Below are 20,439 nucleotides of genomic sequence, written 5' to 3' on the forward strand. Positions count from 1 at the left end.
TTTAATACCAACACAATGAATACATTCATGGGTGGCCTTTTCATCTCATTCCAAGCCTGGCTGGACTACTTCAGGCAACCCACAAGTCCAGCCGATGCCAATGTCCACAGTGAGGCAGGCCCTGCAGTGATGCCACAGAAAGCAGGATGGGCATGTGGGATCTCTACTAGCAGTTTGATGCTTTGGCCCATTCCTGCTGGCTGTACCAACTGCAGGGTACCTGGTTCCCAGGTGTGTGCCTCACCTTATTGTTGCACCAAGGCCAGTGGACAGAAAAGCTTTAAGCAAAGTATGCATAGAAGAAAACATTAATGCACATGAGGATAATGGCATTGATGCAGCAGAACCGGGACCAGAAGGGACTCTCATAGGTGTCAAGGCGTGGTGGCTGTATTTGGCTCTCCTCCTTACGGTGGGTCCCACAGATCACTGCCATCCAGGAGCGGGGCTTTTGAGCCTCTGAGTCCACAGCTGAAGACAGGTAAAGCAAAATGATGACAAGCCAGTGGTGCCTATAGAGTACCCACTTCAATACACTGTATAATAGTGGCGCTGGAACAGACTTTACTCAAGAAAACGTACCTGTCGCTCTCTCACTTGGAGGTGACACTGATGCAGATACCTTCTGCATGTTCATTCCAGGAGTCACTTGCTCTCGTGACAGAGTCCACCAGGTCAGGCTCCGGATCTGAGACCAAACGACAAGTGTCACAGGCATAAGGTACCATGAAAACAATGTAAGACTATGATGCCAGCTCATACACCCAAGTGCTCCTTCACACACCCACCTCCCTGCACATGTCACCCATCTACCAACCCTGTAACAAATGTATACACCTTGCTGGAATACTCCTTACACACTCAAATGAGCACCTTGTTGTTGAACTGACACAAACCTGAACCCCCTGTGTACCTGGCAATTAATACATACCTGAGACCCTGGCTTACTGCCTTCTGAAAAACTAGCCCACCTCCAAACCCAAATTCAGCCCAAAAAAAGCTCACTAATCCTACTAATCTTGACTCACCAAACAATATCAAGATCAAGATCCCTAATGTCCTACTCTCAACCACACCACTTAGTAAATTATGTAAAGTTTCTCTGGTCCTCTATGTGAAGAACTTTCCAACGTTTGTACAAAACCCTACCCATAAGGGGTACTTTCAAATTTCAGACTTCCCATTGTGTATTCATATCTAACATCTCTACTCCCTGTGCATTATGCCTTTAATATTCTTAACGTTAAACGTGATCTGACACAAATCTGCTATACTTTGTCAAAGTCTGTATGTAATGTGCCATCTGATTCTAAATTATCTGCCATTTTGACTTGCCTGTTATCATCTGCAGTACTTAACCATCTTATTATTCCTATTTCTGCCCAGATCACAGTGGCCTCCGTACTGATCCCTGAGACACTCCATTTTAAGATCACCTCATTTTGATAAAGTTTTTCACATCATAAGCCTTTGTTCCCTCCGCTTTAGCCAGTTTTGCACCCATCTACACAGAACACCCTCAATTTCCATTTCTTTCAGTTTGGTGCCTAGAGTGTCATATGAGATCTTATAAAAAGCCTTCTTAAAATCCAGATAAATAATACCTTATGCACCTCTCTGACCATCTGCTTTTATTGCTGCCTCCTAGAGCTTCAGCGTACCAATGAAACACAACACTTCTCTGTCTATACATCTTCTTTACACCCAACAGGCACACACCCGAGCACTTCTCCTTCTGCCTTGCGACACTCCTGACCATTTCGCCACTGATCTCATAACATACACATCTGAGCACTTCTCCACTGAGCTCCCAGCACACCTGCATGCCTATGCCTCCCTAGCTGTGTCTTGTCATCCCAACCCGCACACCTCTCTGCATACCTCCCTGTTCTGTTGGGCACCTCTTTATTTGGCTTATGACATGCACAAGCACACACCTGAGCACTCCTGTACCTGACATACACACTTCGACATCTCTTGACATACAACCCATGAACACAATTGTAGTCACCTCCTGATTGTACTGATTAAACGCTGACAGCGAGAAAGGAGAGACAGTTACTGGAATGGGAATTGAATCATAGTCATGGACAGAAGGACAACTGTAACCAAAAAGACTAGAATAACCGAAAGACTTTAGCCAAAACACAAAACAAACTCGTAGTCAAAAGGGGCACACAATGATTCAGAATACCACGAGAATGGGAAATGAAGCAAAGGTTTAGTCTTTTGTTTTTAAGAACTAAATACCAGGAGCTGCATCCTGCCATTATTTATAGTGTCGCACTAATGATGAAATCATCATGCTGCACAGGGCTTACACCCCACCACAATCAGAAGGGTCGTCGGCAACTGAAACACAAAATGCCAATACAGTAAATAAACGTTATAATAATAGTAATAATAATGAACTCTTCCCAAGAGACAAATACAATTACAAAACGCAACCAATAAGATACTGAACAAGGAAAGACATAATTCCTCACAAACAAAATAAATGTTAGTCCCAAGAGGGATGATAAATAACTTTTAAAATCTGAGAATTCTCAACACTGAAGCACCACTTTAATAATAATAATAATAATAATAATAATAATACATTTTATTTAATAGGCGCCTTTCTTAACACTCAAGGTCACCTTACAATGAAATTAAACAACTTTAATACCACAAAAACAAAGAGAACGATAAATCAAAAAGCAATAAGGTACAGAGGTAGTAGTAAACAACAAATGTAACAGGCAGTAACCGTGTTAAATTCATAGTTGGTATGCCAGTTTGAAAAGATAAGTTTTGATGGCAGTTTTAAAATGTGTTACGGATATGAGAGGGAAGAGAATTCCAGAGCTGAGGAGCACTATGAGAGACGCTCGAGCTCCCATAGAACAGAGTTTGATTTTGGGCCTGCACCAAATTAACATCATTCTGGACCAAAATTTTTAAATGCGTTTTAGACAGCCTCAGTGTCACAATCCCTCCTAATCCACTAACAGTTGTGTTTGCTGTACTCCCAGATGGGCTTAAAGTGGAGAAGGACAAACAAACTGTGATTGCCTTCACTACACTACTGGCACGTAGACTTAACTTGCTCAACTGGAAGAAACCTAACTCACCTATTCTAAGTCAGTGGGTAACTGATGTTTTATATTTTTTGAAACTGGAAAAAATCAAATTTTCACTTAGAGGATCTGCGCAGAACTTTTTCAAAACCTGGCAGGATCTAATCAATAACATTTTAGAATAAGCTCTTAAAGCACTAAGGAAGCAGATTCTCTCCCCATTTCTTTTTCTTCTCCATTTATCTTCATTCACTTATTAATTCATCTATTTACTTATTTTTACTGTCTTTAAGTTTTACTCTGCTGGCCATGCTCTCTTTCTCAGGGGTGGGGGTTGAATTGTTTTTGATCCTATTTTTGTAAAAATTGATCTATTTGTATGGAATGTTGTGTGATTACAATAAAATCAATAAAATTAAAGAAAAATGGCAATACATTGTCTGCACTAGGCTATGTGTTAATTGCCTTATATAGAACTTCTCTAGTTTTTGTCACTTATTATTAGAAATGATGGACCACCAAAAGAAAAAAGAAAAATAATAATAAGAACAGAGTCTGATGTGTGGTACAGAAAGTAGAGCTGCAGATGAGGATCTGAGTGAGCGAGGAGTGTAAGTCTGGAGGAGATCAGTGAGATTGTGGAGAGCTTTAAATGTTAAGAGCGGTATTTAGTATTGTATTCTGTAGTTAACAGGGAGCCAGTGAAGTTGAGAGAATAGGTGTAATATGTTCAGTGGATTTAGAACAGAAGGTTATTATCCTAGCAGCAGAATTTTGAATAAGTTGTAAGCGATGGATAGGTTTTTGTGGGATGCCAGATAGAATAGCATTACAGTAATCTATATGTGAGGTGACTAGGGCATTAACCATTACTTCAGTATTTTGTTGCGTATGAACAGGATGAAGTATAGAAATGTTTCAGAGATGGAAGAAGGCAGTCCAAGAAACATTACTTATATGAGAAGAAATAGAGAAATTACTGTCTAGAATGATGCCCAGGCTCTTAACCTGAGAAGAGATGTTTGTGTTAATATTGTTAATTAAAACAGAAGAATGGTTAACCTTAGCAAGTGTGGATTTAGAACCAATGAGCAGCACTTCAGTTTTATTGCTGTTTAGTTGGAGAAAATTGAGAGTCATCCATGACTTTATGTCTTGGAGACATGCCATAAGAGTATCTGGAGGGAAAACAGAAGTGGATTTAGTGGATAGATATAGCTGTGTAAAAATGAAATTTAATACCATGGTGCCAAAACATATTACCTACTCGGAAGATATAAATGAGAAAACTCAGCCACCTCATCTCACGCACACCTAAATATCTCACCTTGTGACATAAACTTGGCCTTCATTTCATTTGTGCCCTGACCCACACACACCTCAGTACCTCCCAGCTCACCTTCGGACATATGCATCTGATGATCTACTGTATGTATATAGCTCCTAACACGTCAGCATTGCTCCCCAATTTATGTGAATACCTCTATGCTCAGCACACAGACAAATACAACTCACCTGACTGCATGGAATAGCAGCAGAATTTAGCTAAAAAAGGAATCACAAGATGAACTGTAACCAAAGTAACAAGTGGAAACAAACAAATAACCAAAGGCTCAACATGTGTAACAGAAATCAAGTAGAGAGGGTAAAAAAAATTGAAAGCCAATAAAAACACATGTAACTTGAGCCAAAACATTAATCTTCAATCACAGTCAAAAAGCAGGGCCATAATTCATTAATGAGACATTTGTGTAAACAACAAAGGAATAACAGTTGCAAGGTATGACTTGAATCCAGTCAAGGACAACTAGGAAGTGCATGACATGACCTTTATTCCCTTCCCTCAGATACGTTACACAATGCACACTGCTGGTTGACCTTGTCTAGCAATGGTTTAGCATCCATCAACAACAAAAAAAAAATCAAAATGACAGCACCCATAAGAAAAACAACATGACATTGCTGGAGAGTTTTGCTTATTTTTGACATCATTAAAAAGTATCTGGATGAAATATTGGGATAGCTTAGCTATTAGTTAAACAAACGAGTCTGATCGACTGAATGGGATTTTTTCATTTGTCAGATTTCTTAATTGCTTATTAAAAACATATGTGAGTACAAGATGCCTTCTTCTCTAAAAACAAGGTCCAAATCGTTTTTTGAGATAATGGAGAATTTATAAAACAAAATTAAAAACAAAAGTCTGATCTTGTCACATTATGTGTAGGTGAACTAAGTGACTGGTTAGAGCAGCACTTGGGCCAAGGTGGCCAAATGTAACACTTTAAATGTTAGGCGACCTGTTGGGAACTCAATAGCAGAACATGTCACCCTTCTAAACTTCTCTCCTGTTGTGCAGAATGGCTTAGGAAAGTTGATCAATGGGGTAAGGTATTATCCGTCAACAACAAAGTGGAGCATTTCACAATGCTTTCAAAACTGTGATTGCAAATACAAGAAGAGACTGTTAACAAAGCTGGCACTCCAACAGTACTAAGGCTCATTCTTAAAATCCCTTGGCTCAGACTCAGCAAGAATGATAATCCACCATTAAGTCACTGATTCCACTAAAAACTTTGCTTCCATGCAAGCAACAGCAGGCATAGAGAGTTCTGCTCAGAGACGGACCAGGAGCTAACGTTGCAGAGTGAGGGAATTTTGATTGATCATGGCAGTATAATGACAGAGGACAGGCTTGATAGAAGGGCTGTGAGTTGCCTAGAGTATGAGTTGAACACTGAAACAGAAGATGCCATTAAGACCGTTATAATCATGAAGATCTGGCATGTACACTTCTGAAAGCTAAGCTGGATTAATGTAATAATACTTATGAATGTAATTATGCTTTTTAGTTAAGTACGCTGCCAGTCTGGTTTGTGTAGAATTATTTTTCCTCCATATACCTCTGGGGACATGCGTGAGAGAGAAGGTGCATTACCAACAGATTTGCATTGGCTGATGATGTGCGTGGAACCATCATTAAAGCCTCCAACTCAAGCTGGCTGCCATGTCTCTCCTATAGCACACTGAATGAGTGACGAAAGTGGGAGTGTCATAGAGGTATAATATTTACTCTGTGAATGTGTGTGTACAGTATGTGTGTGCAAACACTGGAAAGTATGTGGGAATGGGCTTCAGCTTCTCCCCAACCCTGTACAAAACGGACGGATGGATGCCTATTAGTTGTGTTGTAAGTTCAAAGAGGGTGGCACAATTATGTTTTGCTTAAAGTAGCCAAAAGGAATGTGTCCGTCCTGACTGTAACATACACATCTTACCACCTCTCGACCCACCGCTTAAAATACAAACATCTAAGCATGTCTCCTCGCCCCCCAGCTAACACACACAAACTCTCACCTGAGGATTTGCATCATTCACCTCCTGATACATTTGAGCCTCTTTCTAGCTATCAATTTGCTCACCATGTGACACCCAAACCTAACCATTTGTCCCATTGACCTCAACACTCATGGCATATCTGGGCACCTTTGCTGATTTCTGCCCAGCCATTCATGAGCACCTTTACATTTACATCATTTACATTTATATTACATTTACAACATTTCCTACCCACCTCTATTCTTACCTTGTAACTACCATACCCAAACACCTTTCTGCTCGGCTTGTGACACAATGTTCATACCTGACCATCCCTCCACTAAGCCCAACACACCTGAGCACCTCTCTACCTGGTTTCTCACATGGACACCTGCGTCCCTCACCATCTTGCCCCAATATGCTCCTATAGTCCTTTGCCTCAAATCATCTCATCTACCACTCACATCTACAGCATTAGACATCTCTTTTTCTGTAACACATACACACCGGAGTAGTTGCATTCATGTCCTTGTGATCAGACCCACAATTATCACAACCCCACACCCATCATCCATTTTCCAGCTCCTCACCAATTTCACTTGGGTGCCCTTGTACCCTCATTTAACTGGCCCCTGCAGCCCTAATGACACCTGTCCAGCTAGCGTGTTACACCTCGACGTATTTAAAACCTCACCTGTACTGCAGTGGGTGGTTCTGTCAGCAGACTGACCACCACGATCACAATAGCCGTCAGAGCACAAAGAATGATAGCAAAATGCAGATAGTGGACATTCTTTAAGACCGATGGCCTGGGATCGAAGACACCACAGCGGGGTGGTGGGTAAATGAATTCCATGATCATCCTTGTCAGTCCAACTGCCAGGCCAACCATGAGACCCCAAAACGCTCCCTGAAACAAAGAAGCTTGATAATTTACAAACCCCATCATGTAGTTGCTCCAAATTCCATTCATCAGATATGGCAGGCAAGGCTCTGGTGCATCTGGGTGAGCCAAGGAGCAGCAACCTATGCTAGCAGTGATGAGATGATGGCAATCAAGTGTATAATTAATTCAGCCAAGTAAAAGCTCCTCCCAATATGTTCACAAAGCTGCATCCACCTGCATAACCCTTTCCACCTCACCCCTAAACCTGGCTTAACCCCACAGTGCTCCTCTACACAACTGCCCATATTCCTACCCCACCTGCAGCATTCATCCTGTGTTACTGCACCTCAAATTGAAAATAAGGCATTAGAACAGCCAGTTCCACTAAAACAGACTCACCGCTTCATTACTCCTCTTCCAAAACACTGCAAGCATGAAGACAGCTGTCACCGGTGGAGCCAGATAACTCGTCACTGACTGAATGTAAACATAGAGCTGCCCGCTGTTGGCGTTTTGCAAAATTGGAATCCAGACAACACTGACCACCACAAGAATGACTGTGACAATTCTGCAGGACAAATCCAAATGGGAGCCATGAATATGATAAGGGCACATGCCACCCCAGAAGCCCCCCTCAAACCATACCTCTCCAGGCTGTCATTTCAAATCAAGTCAATGACCGAGCGTGGTCCAGCACAGATGCTTCTGCCACCTCATGTGTCATTGCCCTTAAATCCCAACCCCATCACCCTCCACCCCTTGGGCCGCACCTCCCCACCAGAAGCAGCTCACGCTCGCTGGCCCGCCTACGGAACTTCTTCCAGATGTCCATGGTGAAAAGGGTGCTGCTGCTGTTGAAGATTGAAGTAAGAGACGACATCAAGGCAGCCATCATGACGGCAATCATCAGCCCTCGTAGACCTGTGGAGTACGGACAACACAATGAGGGCAGGAAAAGAGGAACCCCCTCCCAAAGGGGCACCCAAGTGCCAAAGCAGAGGACAGAAACTGTTATTGAAGTCTCAGACAGGAGAACGTTTGCTAGGCGTGCTTCTGCACAACCATGTTCTTTTTATTTATTGCTGACTCACTAAATATTTTTAATGTGTGCCCTATTTTTAGGTGCTTACTAAACAAGGTGCCGCTTTAGCGTAGCAAAAAAAAGAACAGGCTGACAGAAAGCCCAGAAAACATGAAAGACATCAGAAGAAAAAGGTCATCAACAGTAAACAAGAACTATGGCCACCATTACCACTGGGCATCAGCTCAATGACCAGTTTTGGATAAGCAATGTTGGAGCAACCCACTTCTGAGCCGCAGACTTGGAAACATTCCATGGGATCCACACATGCAACAGAGTCTGGAAAAACAAAAGCAAACAGAGAAGGAGGGCAATGTGGCAAATGCTAGATCACATCAAAAGTGGCAAGCCATTCATGCCACCTTACCATGATGACTTCACACTAAAGAGGGTGCACTCTGAGCAGACAGATGAGTCCACCCATAAAGAGGCTTATAGCTAGACACTGGTACACAGCACATAACTGCTAAGATCTCCTCATCCATCTGTTTCCTGATCTCATACTGTGTGATGAGAGCTAGCAGGACCCAGTGTCATCAGCACTGGGTGCCAAAGAGCGGTCAGTCATTCACAGGGCACACACACACACAATTAAGAGCACTGCTAATACTATACACAGAGACTTGAAATAAGTGGGTTTGGAGAGTGGATGAATGTAATATACTGTATATAAATATATATATTCTGTATACCTAAACACAAAGGAAGAGGAGGAGGTTAGGAGCACAGTGCATTGACGCACCCACCACATGACGAACCACCTCAGGATCCCAAATTAGAACCCGAGTGCAACTGTGCAACGGGTGGCACCTCAGCACCACGCTAGTTTAGATGGAATGGTACAGTGTGAGGTTTTTGTTACAGTGGCTGGAGTGCCAATCCTGTCACCAAGCTCCGAGTTCTCCGAGTTGTGGCCCTAGGAAATGTAATTTCCTACCTCTGTATAATGTATATATGTAAGCCCATCTGACTTGACTTGTGTGGTCCAAGGTCCAATATGAATTCTGCCAGAAGCCTGTTGCAGGCTACCATAAGTGTCTAATCAAGGGGAAACGTGCTAAGGGACATTTAACCAAATATTTGGTGTGTTGTATGAATATTGTCCGAAAGCTCACACTAAATTAAAACTTGTGTGCTACATTTCTGATTTTTCTTACATTTTTTGCAGTACTGTCATTATGTTGTACAATCATCCTGCCACCTAAAAAGAACAGTTGTAAAAATCTTTGAAAGCCCAATCCTGCCCTCGCAATCATGTTCATTTTCTGCGTGGATAGAAACTTTTCACCACAACTACAGTATATACTTACAAATCCATCCATTATCTAACCTTCTTATGCAGTTCTGTGTCCCGGCATCCTCAAACACGACTTGAGAAACCGCAGTGGCAGTAAACCCATATACGTGTAATGAAGAAACTTTAACGATTTCTCCTCCTTCTTTAAACTTTTATTTTGATTGACTGTTCCAAAGTCCTGGATGGCAGGCAAACCGGAGGAGAACAACTAGAAACAAAAGATTTGGGGTGGGGGTGGGGTGGAGGTGGAAGGTGGTGGGGGGTTCTGCTCCTAAAATCCAGGAATCCTGCACCCTTTTCTGAATCAGCACTGCGTCACAGAAGCACGGTGGGGGTGGGCAGACCAGACAGTGAATCAGCCCCAGGTGTGCTCCAATGTCACCTGACCGGGGTGTGCCTCTTGGGCGGGCCAAGGAGACGCCTTCTCAACTGATCGGGTGGCAGTGCCGGTAACGAGCAGCTTCTGTTTCGCCAAAACTGGGAAGTTGAGAAGTATCCAGCGGCTCCAATATGGTACGCGATGTGAGCCGAGGCTTGCGGTTTAGACAGAAACGGAATCTACACAGCACAGCTGGAAGTTTTTGGGGAGCTAAGACCTGGACTCCTAAGTGACCCGGCGACCGTGATCTATACTCCAGATAGCGCTGCGATTTAGACTAGGAACCGATCCAGTCGCCATAATTTGAATTACTGAATAACCTAGAAGCAGCAGTCTGGACTGCTGAGTAACCAGGCTGCCGGGAGGACTTGGTGACCCTGTGGATATTATCTGGACTACGCAGACAGGAGGTGTGTGCTTGTTGGAACTCGGACTGAGACGGCGCCTGCGACCGTGACCGGACGGCTGTGTTTTGTAAGACAAAGTGAGCCGCCGCTTCGTGTCGACACTACGCGAGTGCGAGCAGTCCCCCAGCCATGGCCTTTTCACAGGTTCAGTGTCTGGACGATAACCACGTGAACGTGCGCTTCTCAGAGGGCAAGCCCGAGTTCTTCTACAGTGAGGAGCAGCGACTGGCACTGGAGGCGCTGCTACAGGACGGTCCGCAGGCCTTTCGGGACGAGGTGCAAAAACTTAAAATTCGGGACTTCCTCTCTGAGCCCGAGCTTCAGCAGATCGCCGGTTTTGTGGAAAAGTACCGCCCAGGAGGGGAGGAGCGCGGTTCGGAAGAGGGGGATCAGGACTCTTTGGAATATTGGCCAGACAAATCTGACGTGTCCATACCTGAGCTGGACTTAGGATGGCCGGACATCTCATCGTACCGTGGCGTGACCCGAGCCAACGTGTACACGCAGCCACCTATGGAGGGGCAGGCGCACATCAAAGAGGTGGTGCGGAAGATGATCGGGCAAGCGCAGAAGGTAGGGGTCTGAAGGGGCCAGACAGGCGGCCATTGGGGCCGTCGAACGGGTCAATCTGAGATGTGTACATTGCTTTACGAGGCGGCCTTTCTAAAACGATACACAATCCACATTATATTAAAATGCAGCACACTGTAGAAAAACCGACAATCTAGCTGTGCGAGAACAAGTGAGGGTTAAGAGGGCCACTGCAGACCGACAAGACAAAAGGGGAACCTTGCTAATTTAAGCAAAGGAGAATATGATGGGGACAGGATTGAATTGTTTAAAATTATAAAGGAGATTAGCAGGACTGTCGCTTTAAAATAAATTCTTCAATATGAAGTCCGGGACACTGATGGAAACTTTTACAGGGTAAACTTCATGAGTTTGTTTTTCCCCACCCCCATTTAAGAAATCAGTGACCACAAACCAAGTAGTGTGGTGCACTCCTAAAAATGTTAGTTTTGTAACAACACTTTACTGGGTTGTGTGGTTCCTCCTTGAACCATTGCTAGGCAAAGAAACAACATTTCATTTTGAAAATAGCTCTTTATATATGAAACTTGTGTTTTGGGGCTTTGAAAAGGTCCCTAATAAATGGACAAAATGGGTATCTTTAGAGCAGCACACTAACATATCAATGATATGTGAACTTAACTTGTGTTATTTTATGTAACAAAAGTGAAGGAGGGGTCTTGTTCAGAAAGCGGACGCCATTTGAGACGGCCTTCCCATCGCCCAAACACTAACCTTACAGTCATTAAAATAGGTCCCTGATGTTAAGTTACTATTTTAGGGCTAAAATAACAGAAATGTGAAACCTACTTATATACCTAATCTTAATTATTGTGAAACAACCAAGTGGAGTGCGCTTTTAGAATAAGAGCCATGAAGGAACCCATTGGTGTGCTATAAATCTGCGGTCATTAATTCATGGATATTTATGGAGCCTGTTATTGGTCTATGGATATTTCTGGAACCTTCATGTGGATAGTGCTTAAGGGAACCAAAAATGGTTCTCCTATGGTATCACCCTAAAGAAACACTTTAGCACCTTTTTATTTTTAAAAGTTTTGAGCACTAACGTCAGGAGGGAGGTCTTCAAAGGCTTAAACCCTTGATGTATCGTGCAAACTCCAGATCTCTTCATTCAGTTTTGTATACAGTATGTTATCATACGTATATTTAGTATCGGCAAATTCAACACCCCAAGGTGGACCCCCGTTTTCCACAAAAGAGCTGAAACCCCAAAGAGGACTCCTATGCATGTCAACAAACTGAAAAACGTGCTCATCTATATCTATCTATATATATAACAACTCGCAGGACACTCGGCTAAGAAGTTACGTAAAATTTAAAACACAGCATAAGGAAGACAAAGGAGTTAAGACCCTGACACCACTAAATTCAAGAAATGCCCCTGGTGTAGAGTGTTGGAGTTTAGGGACCTCCGAAACTTTACTTGATGTTATTTTGGAGAAATCGGGTGACTACAATAGGTAATCTTCTTCTAATATTCTATTTGAACCTCACAAATAAAATTCTGCCGAGATTTTAACCAGATAAACTGGTTTCGATTCCTAGTGCCTTTTCATTGTTATAATCACTCCGAAAGAGTTTGTAATTGTTATGTGCCAAGATTAAATAGATTTGCAGACAGATACAAAAATAATAGAAATTGAGTATGAGTACATGCAGTGGGCTGAATTATTATTATTTCCAGCCCCAAGCCGTCCAGCTGGGTTGGGATCCTCTCACTGCCCATCTTCATTCTTCTGTAGGTGATCTCTGTGGTCATGGACATCTTTACTGACGTGGATATTTTTAAGGACCTCTTGGATGCTGGATTTAAGAGGAAAGTTCCAGTCTACATTATAATTGAAGAAACCAGTGTGCCACATTTCCTTCAAATGTGTGAGAGAGCTGGGATGCACACCGGCCACATGAAGGTGAGTGATGAAGCCAAACTGACATGGCAGTGCAATGGCTGACTGTGGTCAGCTGAGCCTCAGGCCTCGGTCACAATTGATAGCAGCTTTCAGATTCCCTCAGTAAATAAACTGAAGGCAGAAATGGGCCATAGACTGATATAACACCGGAGCCCTGTGAAAGTGAGAGCTGGGTGCTGAGGACCCACCCTGCCTAAGGGCCAGACACAGCAGGGCGTATCTCCGCAGTTCTGTGCCAAGAAAATCTTGTTCTGCAGGCAAGTAATGTTTTACTGCGCCAGTTATTAGGGGTTCAGTTTTGCTGTTGTGTTGCTGCCAAAACAGACAAAACTTTAGGGCTTAGAGTGTGTTGTGCACGGCATGGCATTTAAGGTCGAGATTACAGTTCATTCAGTGACTTTCAATAGGGGAAACAAACTTATTGTATATACATGTGTGTGTGCGTGCTTATTGGGTAAATAAAGTTGTAGCATATGGTGAAAGGCACTATAGAAAAATTAATGAGACACTGGCGGGTAGTTCCGCAGGCAAGGTATGCAAGAGTTAAGTGTTTGCTGGGGTTTAGTGTAGCATTTCCTTATGCCAGCCTGTTCTTGCCTGTGTTACAGAACCTGCGGGTGCGTGCCACACGTGGATGCGAGTTCCACACCCACTCGTCCCTCAGAGTCCATGGTCTGCTCAGCCAAAAGTTCATGTTTGTGGATGGAGACCGGGCGGTGTCCGGCTCGTACAGGTAAGATGATGAAAGTGTGTCAGGTGTGAGCCTTCCATTCCATTCCAGAGTCTTAGACTTTTTGTTTGTTTGTTTTTTATTTCTTGCTCTAGCTTTACGTGGACTGCAGCCAGAATGGACAGGAACTTGATCACAGTGCTCACTGGCCAGGCAGTGGACATATTTGACAAACAGTTTCGGGACCTCTACCTGACTTCCAAGAGTGTGAACCTGCAGCACATCAGTCTGGAGAAGGAGCCAGAGCCAGAGATGGCTCCACAGGTGCCCATGCCAGCACTGCCTTCTGCTGAAGTTGTGCGCAAAATGATCAACCCCAAATATGCTTTGGTAAGGACCAGTAACATGGAGACTGGTTCTGGTGGGGCATCATCTGAAAAGACCAGTGAGCCCATCAAAGACAACAGCACAAGGGGCAATAAGGCCAAAGTCAAGGCCCCGGAGCCCAAAGAGGAACCGGCCATCATTCACCCTGGCCTTCTGGACTTGGAGCGTGCCAACATGATCGACTACCTACCAACCTGGCCAGACCCCGAACCCCCAAGTGACGTCATTGGATTCATCAACATCAGGGATGTCAACAAACCCATCCAGGCACACCTCATGAGGTCTCAACTCTTTGAGACATCCCAGGCCATTCGCTTTAAAAAGCCCATCAAAGTCCAAGAAAAAAGTGAGTCTCAGGATCCCAACCCCAAAGGGGGGATGGCCAGCCACAGCACCAAGGAGGAGGAAGAGAGCCAAAAGAAAGTCTCACAGGTGGCAGAACAAAAGCCGAACCTGTCTGCACCCCCCGTTCCAAAACCCCGGACAGTCCAGTTAATATTTAGCGATCAAAAAACAGACTCTCCAGAGGTTATGAAATTAGTTGTTGAGTCAGAAAAGAATCGCTCAACTGAGGGTACACAGTTCCAAAAGACCCCAATAGGCTTTAACCGCACATACAGTCCTGGTGAAGAGCTGAGCATACAGGCACATGACGGAGGCCGCGGATTCAGCCCGCATGGAGTTTCCAGCATCTCGTCAACATCGGAGGAGTACTTTGAGTGCGAGGACCTGGAAAGTGCTAAGCAGGGAAATCTGCCCAATGGCCTTCCTGACGCTGATGCCAGGTTGAAGCAGAGCAGTGCAGGACCAGAACAAAGGGAAATGCAGCTGGAGCAGAGAGGGCTTCATCGAGACCAGAGGAAGGTGAGCCTGTGTGTACTATTGTGTATGCCCAGTATACACTTCTAGTCTGTGCTAACTGGTATTTCAGATTGATTTAACACCCACATTTTTAGTACCCATTTATACTTGTATAGAGTACAGTGAAATTCTCACTACATATCAAATCAGCATGCAAAATGTTGCCACTCTTGGTGCCATGATAAATAATGTGTCAAAATACAAAACTTTATACGTGCCAGTAGTTACGCTGTATGATTTGCACCCCAATGCTGATGATGATCTCTCACCTGGGTACAGTGCGCGGCTGATCATTCCTGGCAGGATGATGATGAGCATTGGCAGCATCTTGAGGTAGCTTGCCAGGATGGAGCCCCCTTTTGCATGGCTCAGATTTTTAGCAGACAGTGACCGTTGAACTATGACCTGAAGAAATAAAAAGAGTCATCACCAGCATGAGGCTGATGCAGGGTGGTATGACTGTTCTGTCTTTAATTGTCCATCTTTTTTTCTTGTTTGCAGACAAAGCACTTGCACCATTTGATCACCAGCTATCCATTTAACACTGCCCAGCCTGAATGGGAGCAGCAAAAGCTGACGAGAGGACCAGTAAAGGTGGTCATTGCCAAACCAGGAAGTTACCACAGACCTAGTAAGGCTATGGCACCTGTAATCGGAGGCCACAGGTACTGGCACAGCAAAGGCTTTGCCTCTGGGAAGCCAGGTTTTGGCCCACCAATGTCTCCTAACAGATCAACCAGTGGATACAACCTGGCTGATGGGCTCCTCCAGAAAACTGACAGTTCGAGGACGCCTTTTGGCATCTCCTACAACAAACTGTCCCAGATCAAACTCCTTAAAGGTAAGGTGCCCAGTCATGGTGGCACCATGCAGAGGAAGACACGACTGGAGTCACCCAGGAGCAAGGATGTGGTCTAGTAGGATGAGTATTGGACACTTAGACCCTGGACTGACCAGGTTTTTTTTATTTTATTTTTTTTAAATGCTCGATTCCCACCCCTCCCTTTATCCTTACCTGGTCAGTACACCAATACCAAGTGGCTAGGATGGTCAGTCCAAATGTCATGCCAGGCCAGGGAAGGTCGCCAGTCACAGGGTCTCGGAAAAGGTGCATGGCATCCGCTCGTGGGAGGTGACATGTTGTGTTGGGGATGATCTTGGAGGGGATTGCTCTCAGGTAGCGGTCCTCAAGGTTCTGGTAGCCCCCAATCTTGCTGAAGGCTGTTGAGGCACCACAGTATATGGGCACCATAACAAAAGGAAAAAATTAGTTGGACCTGTTTGAAACAATGCCAGCCTACACCCATTAGGTCACTATTGGCTTTCAGGTTGGCTTCCTTTCTTAGCAGTCACAATCTCACACCATTTAAAAGAAGGAGGAAAATGACCAGCCTTACCTGTGATGGTGAGAACAATGGCCCCAATAATCATGATAAATGTCTGCAGAGTGTCCGTGTAGATGACAGCGGCCAGGCCTCCTGTGCACAGACAGAATAGCATTAGGCCACTGGGGGCATTCCCTGACGAAAGGGTATTGTGCTGACCAGATACCTGCTATGGTGTAGAGAGCGGTCACCACCAGCATGAGAACAGTGGACACATAGAGATTCCACCCCAGGCAGACTTGCACAAACAAGGCCCCAGAATAGAGATCAGTCTGAAAGAGAACAGGCAGCCATTACACATTAATACTGCTGACCATTCCAAAAGGCACTCTTCAAGTAGGTGGTCAGTCTCAACCAGAATAGTAAACTTTTTTAATTGTGAATATTGTTGACCATTTCAAAGGTCATTCAGATTTTTCCACTCATCAAGTAGTTGATCAGACTGGGAGGGAATAAGTAACCTCGTAATTGTGAATATCGTTGACCGTTTCAAATGTCAATTTGATTTGCTCTCTCTTGAAGTAGAAGGTGAGTCGGAGAGGGAATGAGTGGCCTTTAATTGTGAATACTGCTGATGAGCACAAAGGTGACATGCCCTCATTGACCTCTTCCACGCCCTAGATGGAGGTCAGTCTGGATTAGCCAGGCAGAGGGCAGATAGCGCTTCATATGTGAATATGGCTGCCCTGGTCATACACAGGTGGGTCCCCAGCAAGTAGACGGTTGGAGTGGAGGGGCTTTATATGTGAATGCTGGTGACCAGTTCAAAGGTCACATGCTGGTGGGCCTCCTGAGTGGAGAGGGACAGCCAACTGGTGGGAGGAGCGGAGAACATAATGTGAATATTGCCGACCTGGGCCTGCACATGCACAGTCTGAGTTGGTCTAAATGGGTGAAGGATATCTGAAGCCAATTCCCACAATCAGACAGCCAGGCCTCATGCTAATTGAACCCTCTTCTCCATTATGTAGCCCATAGCAGCCCATCCTGCTCCGGCACACATATTCTTGTGGCCTGCTAGGCTCCCTTGATGACCTGCTGATCCTTTATCTATGCCCCCTCAGAGACTATATTGTGACCTACAGAGGGTGATCAGCACGATTTGGGAACAACTTCTTAATTTGAAACTTCGTGACAGACCAAGGTGGCAGTACCCACTCTGCCACCACCTCCAATGCATGCAGCTATGAAGTTGTTCTTGTTTGCCTACAAGAAATATTTCTACTAAAAATAATAAAAATACTATTTAAAAAAAAGATGTTGCAACTTGAATGCTGTGGTTGGTGCCGAGTGTCTTACCGAAATCTTTGTAAAGATGGACAGCAGCAGAGACAAAGCCGACAGATACGTGCGGATCCGCTCACCTCCAAAACGCCGTCCCAGATATTCTGGCATGGTGACAATCTGCAGGGAAGTAGTCAGACAAGAATTTTTTTAAGCAAAGTGACCCCATAACTAAGAGTGTCACTGCTATCATTTCAAGGAGCAGCCAAAGCCATTGAGGTGGTGGGTTTATAGGATTTTTTTTTTTTTTTGTGGCTTTAAACTTCTGTAAACTAGAATAAGGCTCTAGTGTTCATGGCTGTGGCAAGAACAGACCATGTATGGATTCCAGAAAATGCTTTCTTAGTTGCCTACAATTCACTGACCCTGGCCAGGCTGGTGGGGTTGGAGCTAACTATTCTTGATCGTTCCACATGTCCTTGACCAAACTGGTCAGCTTTTAAATGACTAAGCCTTGTTGTGGCCCTGTCCAAAATATGCTTGTTTGAGGTCACCAGGCCTGGTATGACCCCGTAATGGTCTTGGCAGTGTCACTTTAATAATACAGTTAGACTGAATATGCTTGGCCCGGCTTTACTGAAGCAAACCATGCCTGCACAGTTTGTCCACAACTGGCAGTCTGAGAGCTGACCAAGCACACTTACCCCTGAGGATATGTACACTGGAATGAAGACCCAGGCCAGCAGCAGCAACACATAGGTGGCCTGCAAAAAGGAGAAACGCCTTGAAAAACAACTCAACCGACAATAGAAGCAAGACGTTAGAAGACATTGCTTTGCAGGCCATCTTCTTTTATCAAGGGCCCGTCTGGTGGGCACCACCTATTTCCTGTATACCTTTGTGTAATTCATCACACGGCTCTTTTTCATTTATTTACATGTAATCTGCTACTCTGCCTTGAAATGTAACCAAAGGAACAAGAAAGGAAGGTGTGGTGAATGTCAGGAGCTGGCAAGGCACTGCTAACAGTTTAAGGATGCCTTCTTTATAGTCTGTTTAGCACATGCTGCCTGTATGCAGGCAGTTCTGTAATGCCGTCACATCTCACTGGAGCCATCTTAAGTTATCACACACTTTTGATATATATATATATATATATATATATATATATATATATATATATATATACAGTATATATATTTTTTTATCTAAATGTAGACGGACTGACAAGAGGTCTCACATTCCATTCAAAACCTGCAACGGCAATTCCTCCTGCAGCCCCTGTGCCTGCCAGGCCGATGAAAAGTCCTGATCCTTCACTGCTGGCGAATAGTGACGCACCAATCTAATAGACACACAAGGGGAGAGGAGTGAGAAAGAACCTTTATACTGCGTCAGTCAGACATCAGAGATTTGACACTTACCGGCCACCACTGCATGTCCCTGCCAGCCAAAAAGTAGCCACTCAGAGTGTTGCGGCTGACCCTGCAGGAGGACTGAGAGTGGAAGCTTTTTTAATCAAGCTGCCTTTGATCAGTCTGAAGAAAAACACAAACACAATCTCCACACAAAAACAACCCTCTCCTAGTTACATGGACCCCAAACCAAGAGGCCTATATGCCAACTTGCTTTGTGATGGCATTTGCAGTGAAAGTCACTATAAAGTAATAAGTATCTGACGGTAGCCGTGTACATACTAATGCTTGAGAACCTGCAAGTGTGTCACTTGGCAGCAGCTGCAAGTTCCCATTCCTGGTTGGAGTAACTCCTTGGTCACGGCGGACACCTCAGTTCTGGGTCCTCAATCTGTAAATTCATAATGCACTGAGGACAAAGCCGCATGTAAACCCACATCGAGGCACACTGGCAAGCACCTGCTTCACCTAGCTCAGTACTTTCCAGGTATTTTGTTTAACAGCCGACTTGGGACACAAACTGCTCACTTTATTTGCACTGATGTCTGAATAATAAACAACCATATATGTGAGGAGAGTTTTTTTTTTTTAATAATAATAAAAACACAAAACCTATGAATTTAGGCTCAATAAATAATTTAAGTTCAAGCATTCAATTCAGCTGAAACAAAGCAGTTTGCACTCATTACTTACCCTCAGGATCAAGTGAAAAACACTGGTCTCCAGGCAAGCACATCTGGACCCCCACAATTTATCTCCCACAAGGCAGATTGAACTTACCCATATCCCTACAGCGACATTCAGCACAAAATAAGCCACAATAACCACAATGTCTGCTACACTGAACTTCTGAATAGTAACAGAGAAAACAGAGGTAGAGTTGGTGTCCATGATGGCGTCTAAAGTGGACAAAGGAGCAGAGGTTTCAGACACTGATCACTTAAGATGAGAGGCACCAAGTAAATTGATGATTAAACACATCAGCTCAGCAGAGCAGAGACACAACCCGCCCACTTCCAGAGCCAATTTGTTTTCTCAAGTAGGACACCACTTGATCACCTGAGGTTCTAAGTGTGACACCAAAGCTTAATGGTCCGCAGCCACGTGAAACATCTGTGATCCAATGAGTTGCACTACACCATCTAAAAGGTGTACTGGGATAAGAACAGCCAGAGCAAGTGGTCAGACCAAGTGATCAGCAAGGTGCCAGGAAAACCTGCTGCTCCTGGGGTAACTGATAAACCTGAATGAGTTACCAAGTAGCCTGCCTCACCCTCACACCCACTGTGATGGAAGGTCTGTTGTTCTTTGCACTGTCATGGGGGAGGTGGTTTACAGCCAGACTGTGTTGAGAGTTAATGGACTGAAGTGCTGCACAAACACTGCCAGCGAAAACACAGCATACACAGTCGCCACATTAACGTCCACAAAGCAGATGGCAGAGTTCGTACTGCATGCTAGTGCCTCAAGTGTTTGTCTGTGTTGCTAGGCACAGCCATTCTAAGAACCGCCCCCCCCACCACCCCCATCTGGGTCAAAGACATAACATATAGAGAAGACAAGACC

The 20,439-nt window shown here is 44.4% G+C and overlaps 2 protein-coding genes across 2 annotated transcripts; one reads left to right on the top strand and one right to left on the bottom strand.

The window, feature by feature from the left end:
- Positions 1-37: 37 nt before the first annotated feature.
- On the bottom strand, positions 38-20,392 carry slc5a10 (solute carrier family 5 member 10). The gene is made up of 15 exons (XM_028813793.2): positions 19,654-20,392; positions 18,883-18,954; positions 18,699-18,803; positions 18,163-18,222; positions 17,534-17,638; positions 16,401-16,506; positions 16,247-16,327; positions 15,865-16,070; positions 15,119-15,254; positions 8,516-8,623; positions 8,034-8,184; positions 7,663-7,831; positions 7,072-7,287; positions 583-688; positions 38-471 (listed from the first exon to the last, which is right to left on the bottom strand). The coding sequence occupies exons 1-15, from the start codon at positions 19,762-19,764 to the stop codon at positions 281-283; spliced, it is 1,923 nt and encodes a 640-aa protein (XP_028669626.2). The 5' UTR covers positions 19,765-20,392; the 3' UTR covers positions 38-280.
- LOC114660842 (protein FAM83G) lies at positions 10,120-16,224 on the top strand. The gene is made up of 5 exons (XM_028813789.2): positions 10,120-11,000; positions 12,764-12,931; positions 13,540-13,664; positions 13,757-14,852; positions 15,351-16,224. The coding sequence occupies exons 1-5, from the start codon at positions 10,557-10,559 to the stop codon at positions 15,765-15,767; spliced, it is 2,250 nt and encodes a 749-aa protein (XP_028669622.1). The 5' UTR covers positions 10,120-10,556; the 3' UTR covers positions 15,768-16,224.
- Positions 20,393-20,439: the final 47 nt, after the last annotated feature.

This window comes from Erpetoichthys calabaricus, chromosome 11 (genome assembly GCF_900747795.2).
Source record: "Erpetoichthys calabaricus chromosome 11, fErpCal1.3, whole genome shotgun sequence".
In the NCBI taxonomy this organism is placed as follows: domain Eukaryota; kingdom Metazoa; phylum Chordata; class Cladistia; order Polypteriformes; family Polypteridae; genus Erpetoichthys; species Erpetoichthys calabaricus.

Excerpts from the sequence above, each read along its gene's own strand:
- LOC114660842 (XM_028813789.2), top strand. The coding sequence starts at position 10,557 with ATGGCCTTTTCACAGGTTCAGTGTCTGGACGATAACCACGTGAACGTG. Across the intron at positions 11,001-12,763 it reads TGATCGGGCAAGCGCAGAAG|GTGATCTCTGTGGTCATGGA; the intron begins GTAGGGGTCTGA and ends ATTCTTCTGTAG. Across the intron at positions 13,665-13,756 it reads GCGGTGTCCGGCTCGTACAG|CTTTACGTGGACTGCAGCCA; the intron begins GTAAGATGATGA and ends TTCTTGCTCTAG.
- slc5a10 (XM_028813793.2), bottom strand. The coding sequence starts at position 19,764 with ATGGACACCAACTCTACCTCTGTTTTCTCTGTTACTATTCAGAAGTTC. Across the intron at positions 17,639-18,162 it reads CAGTGTACATATCCTCAGGG|ATTGTCACCATGCCAGAATA; the intron begins GTAAGTGTGCTT and ends ACTTCCCTGCAG. Across the intron at positions 16,507-17,533 it reads CCATCTTTACAAAGATTTCG|ACTGATCTCTATTCTGGGGC; the intron begins GTAAGACACTCG and ends GTTCTCTTTCAG.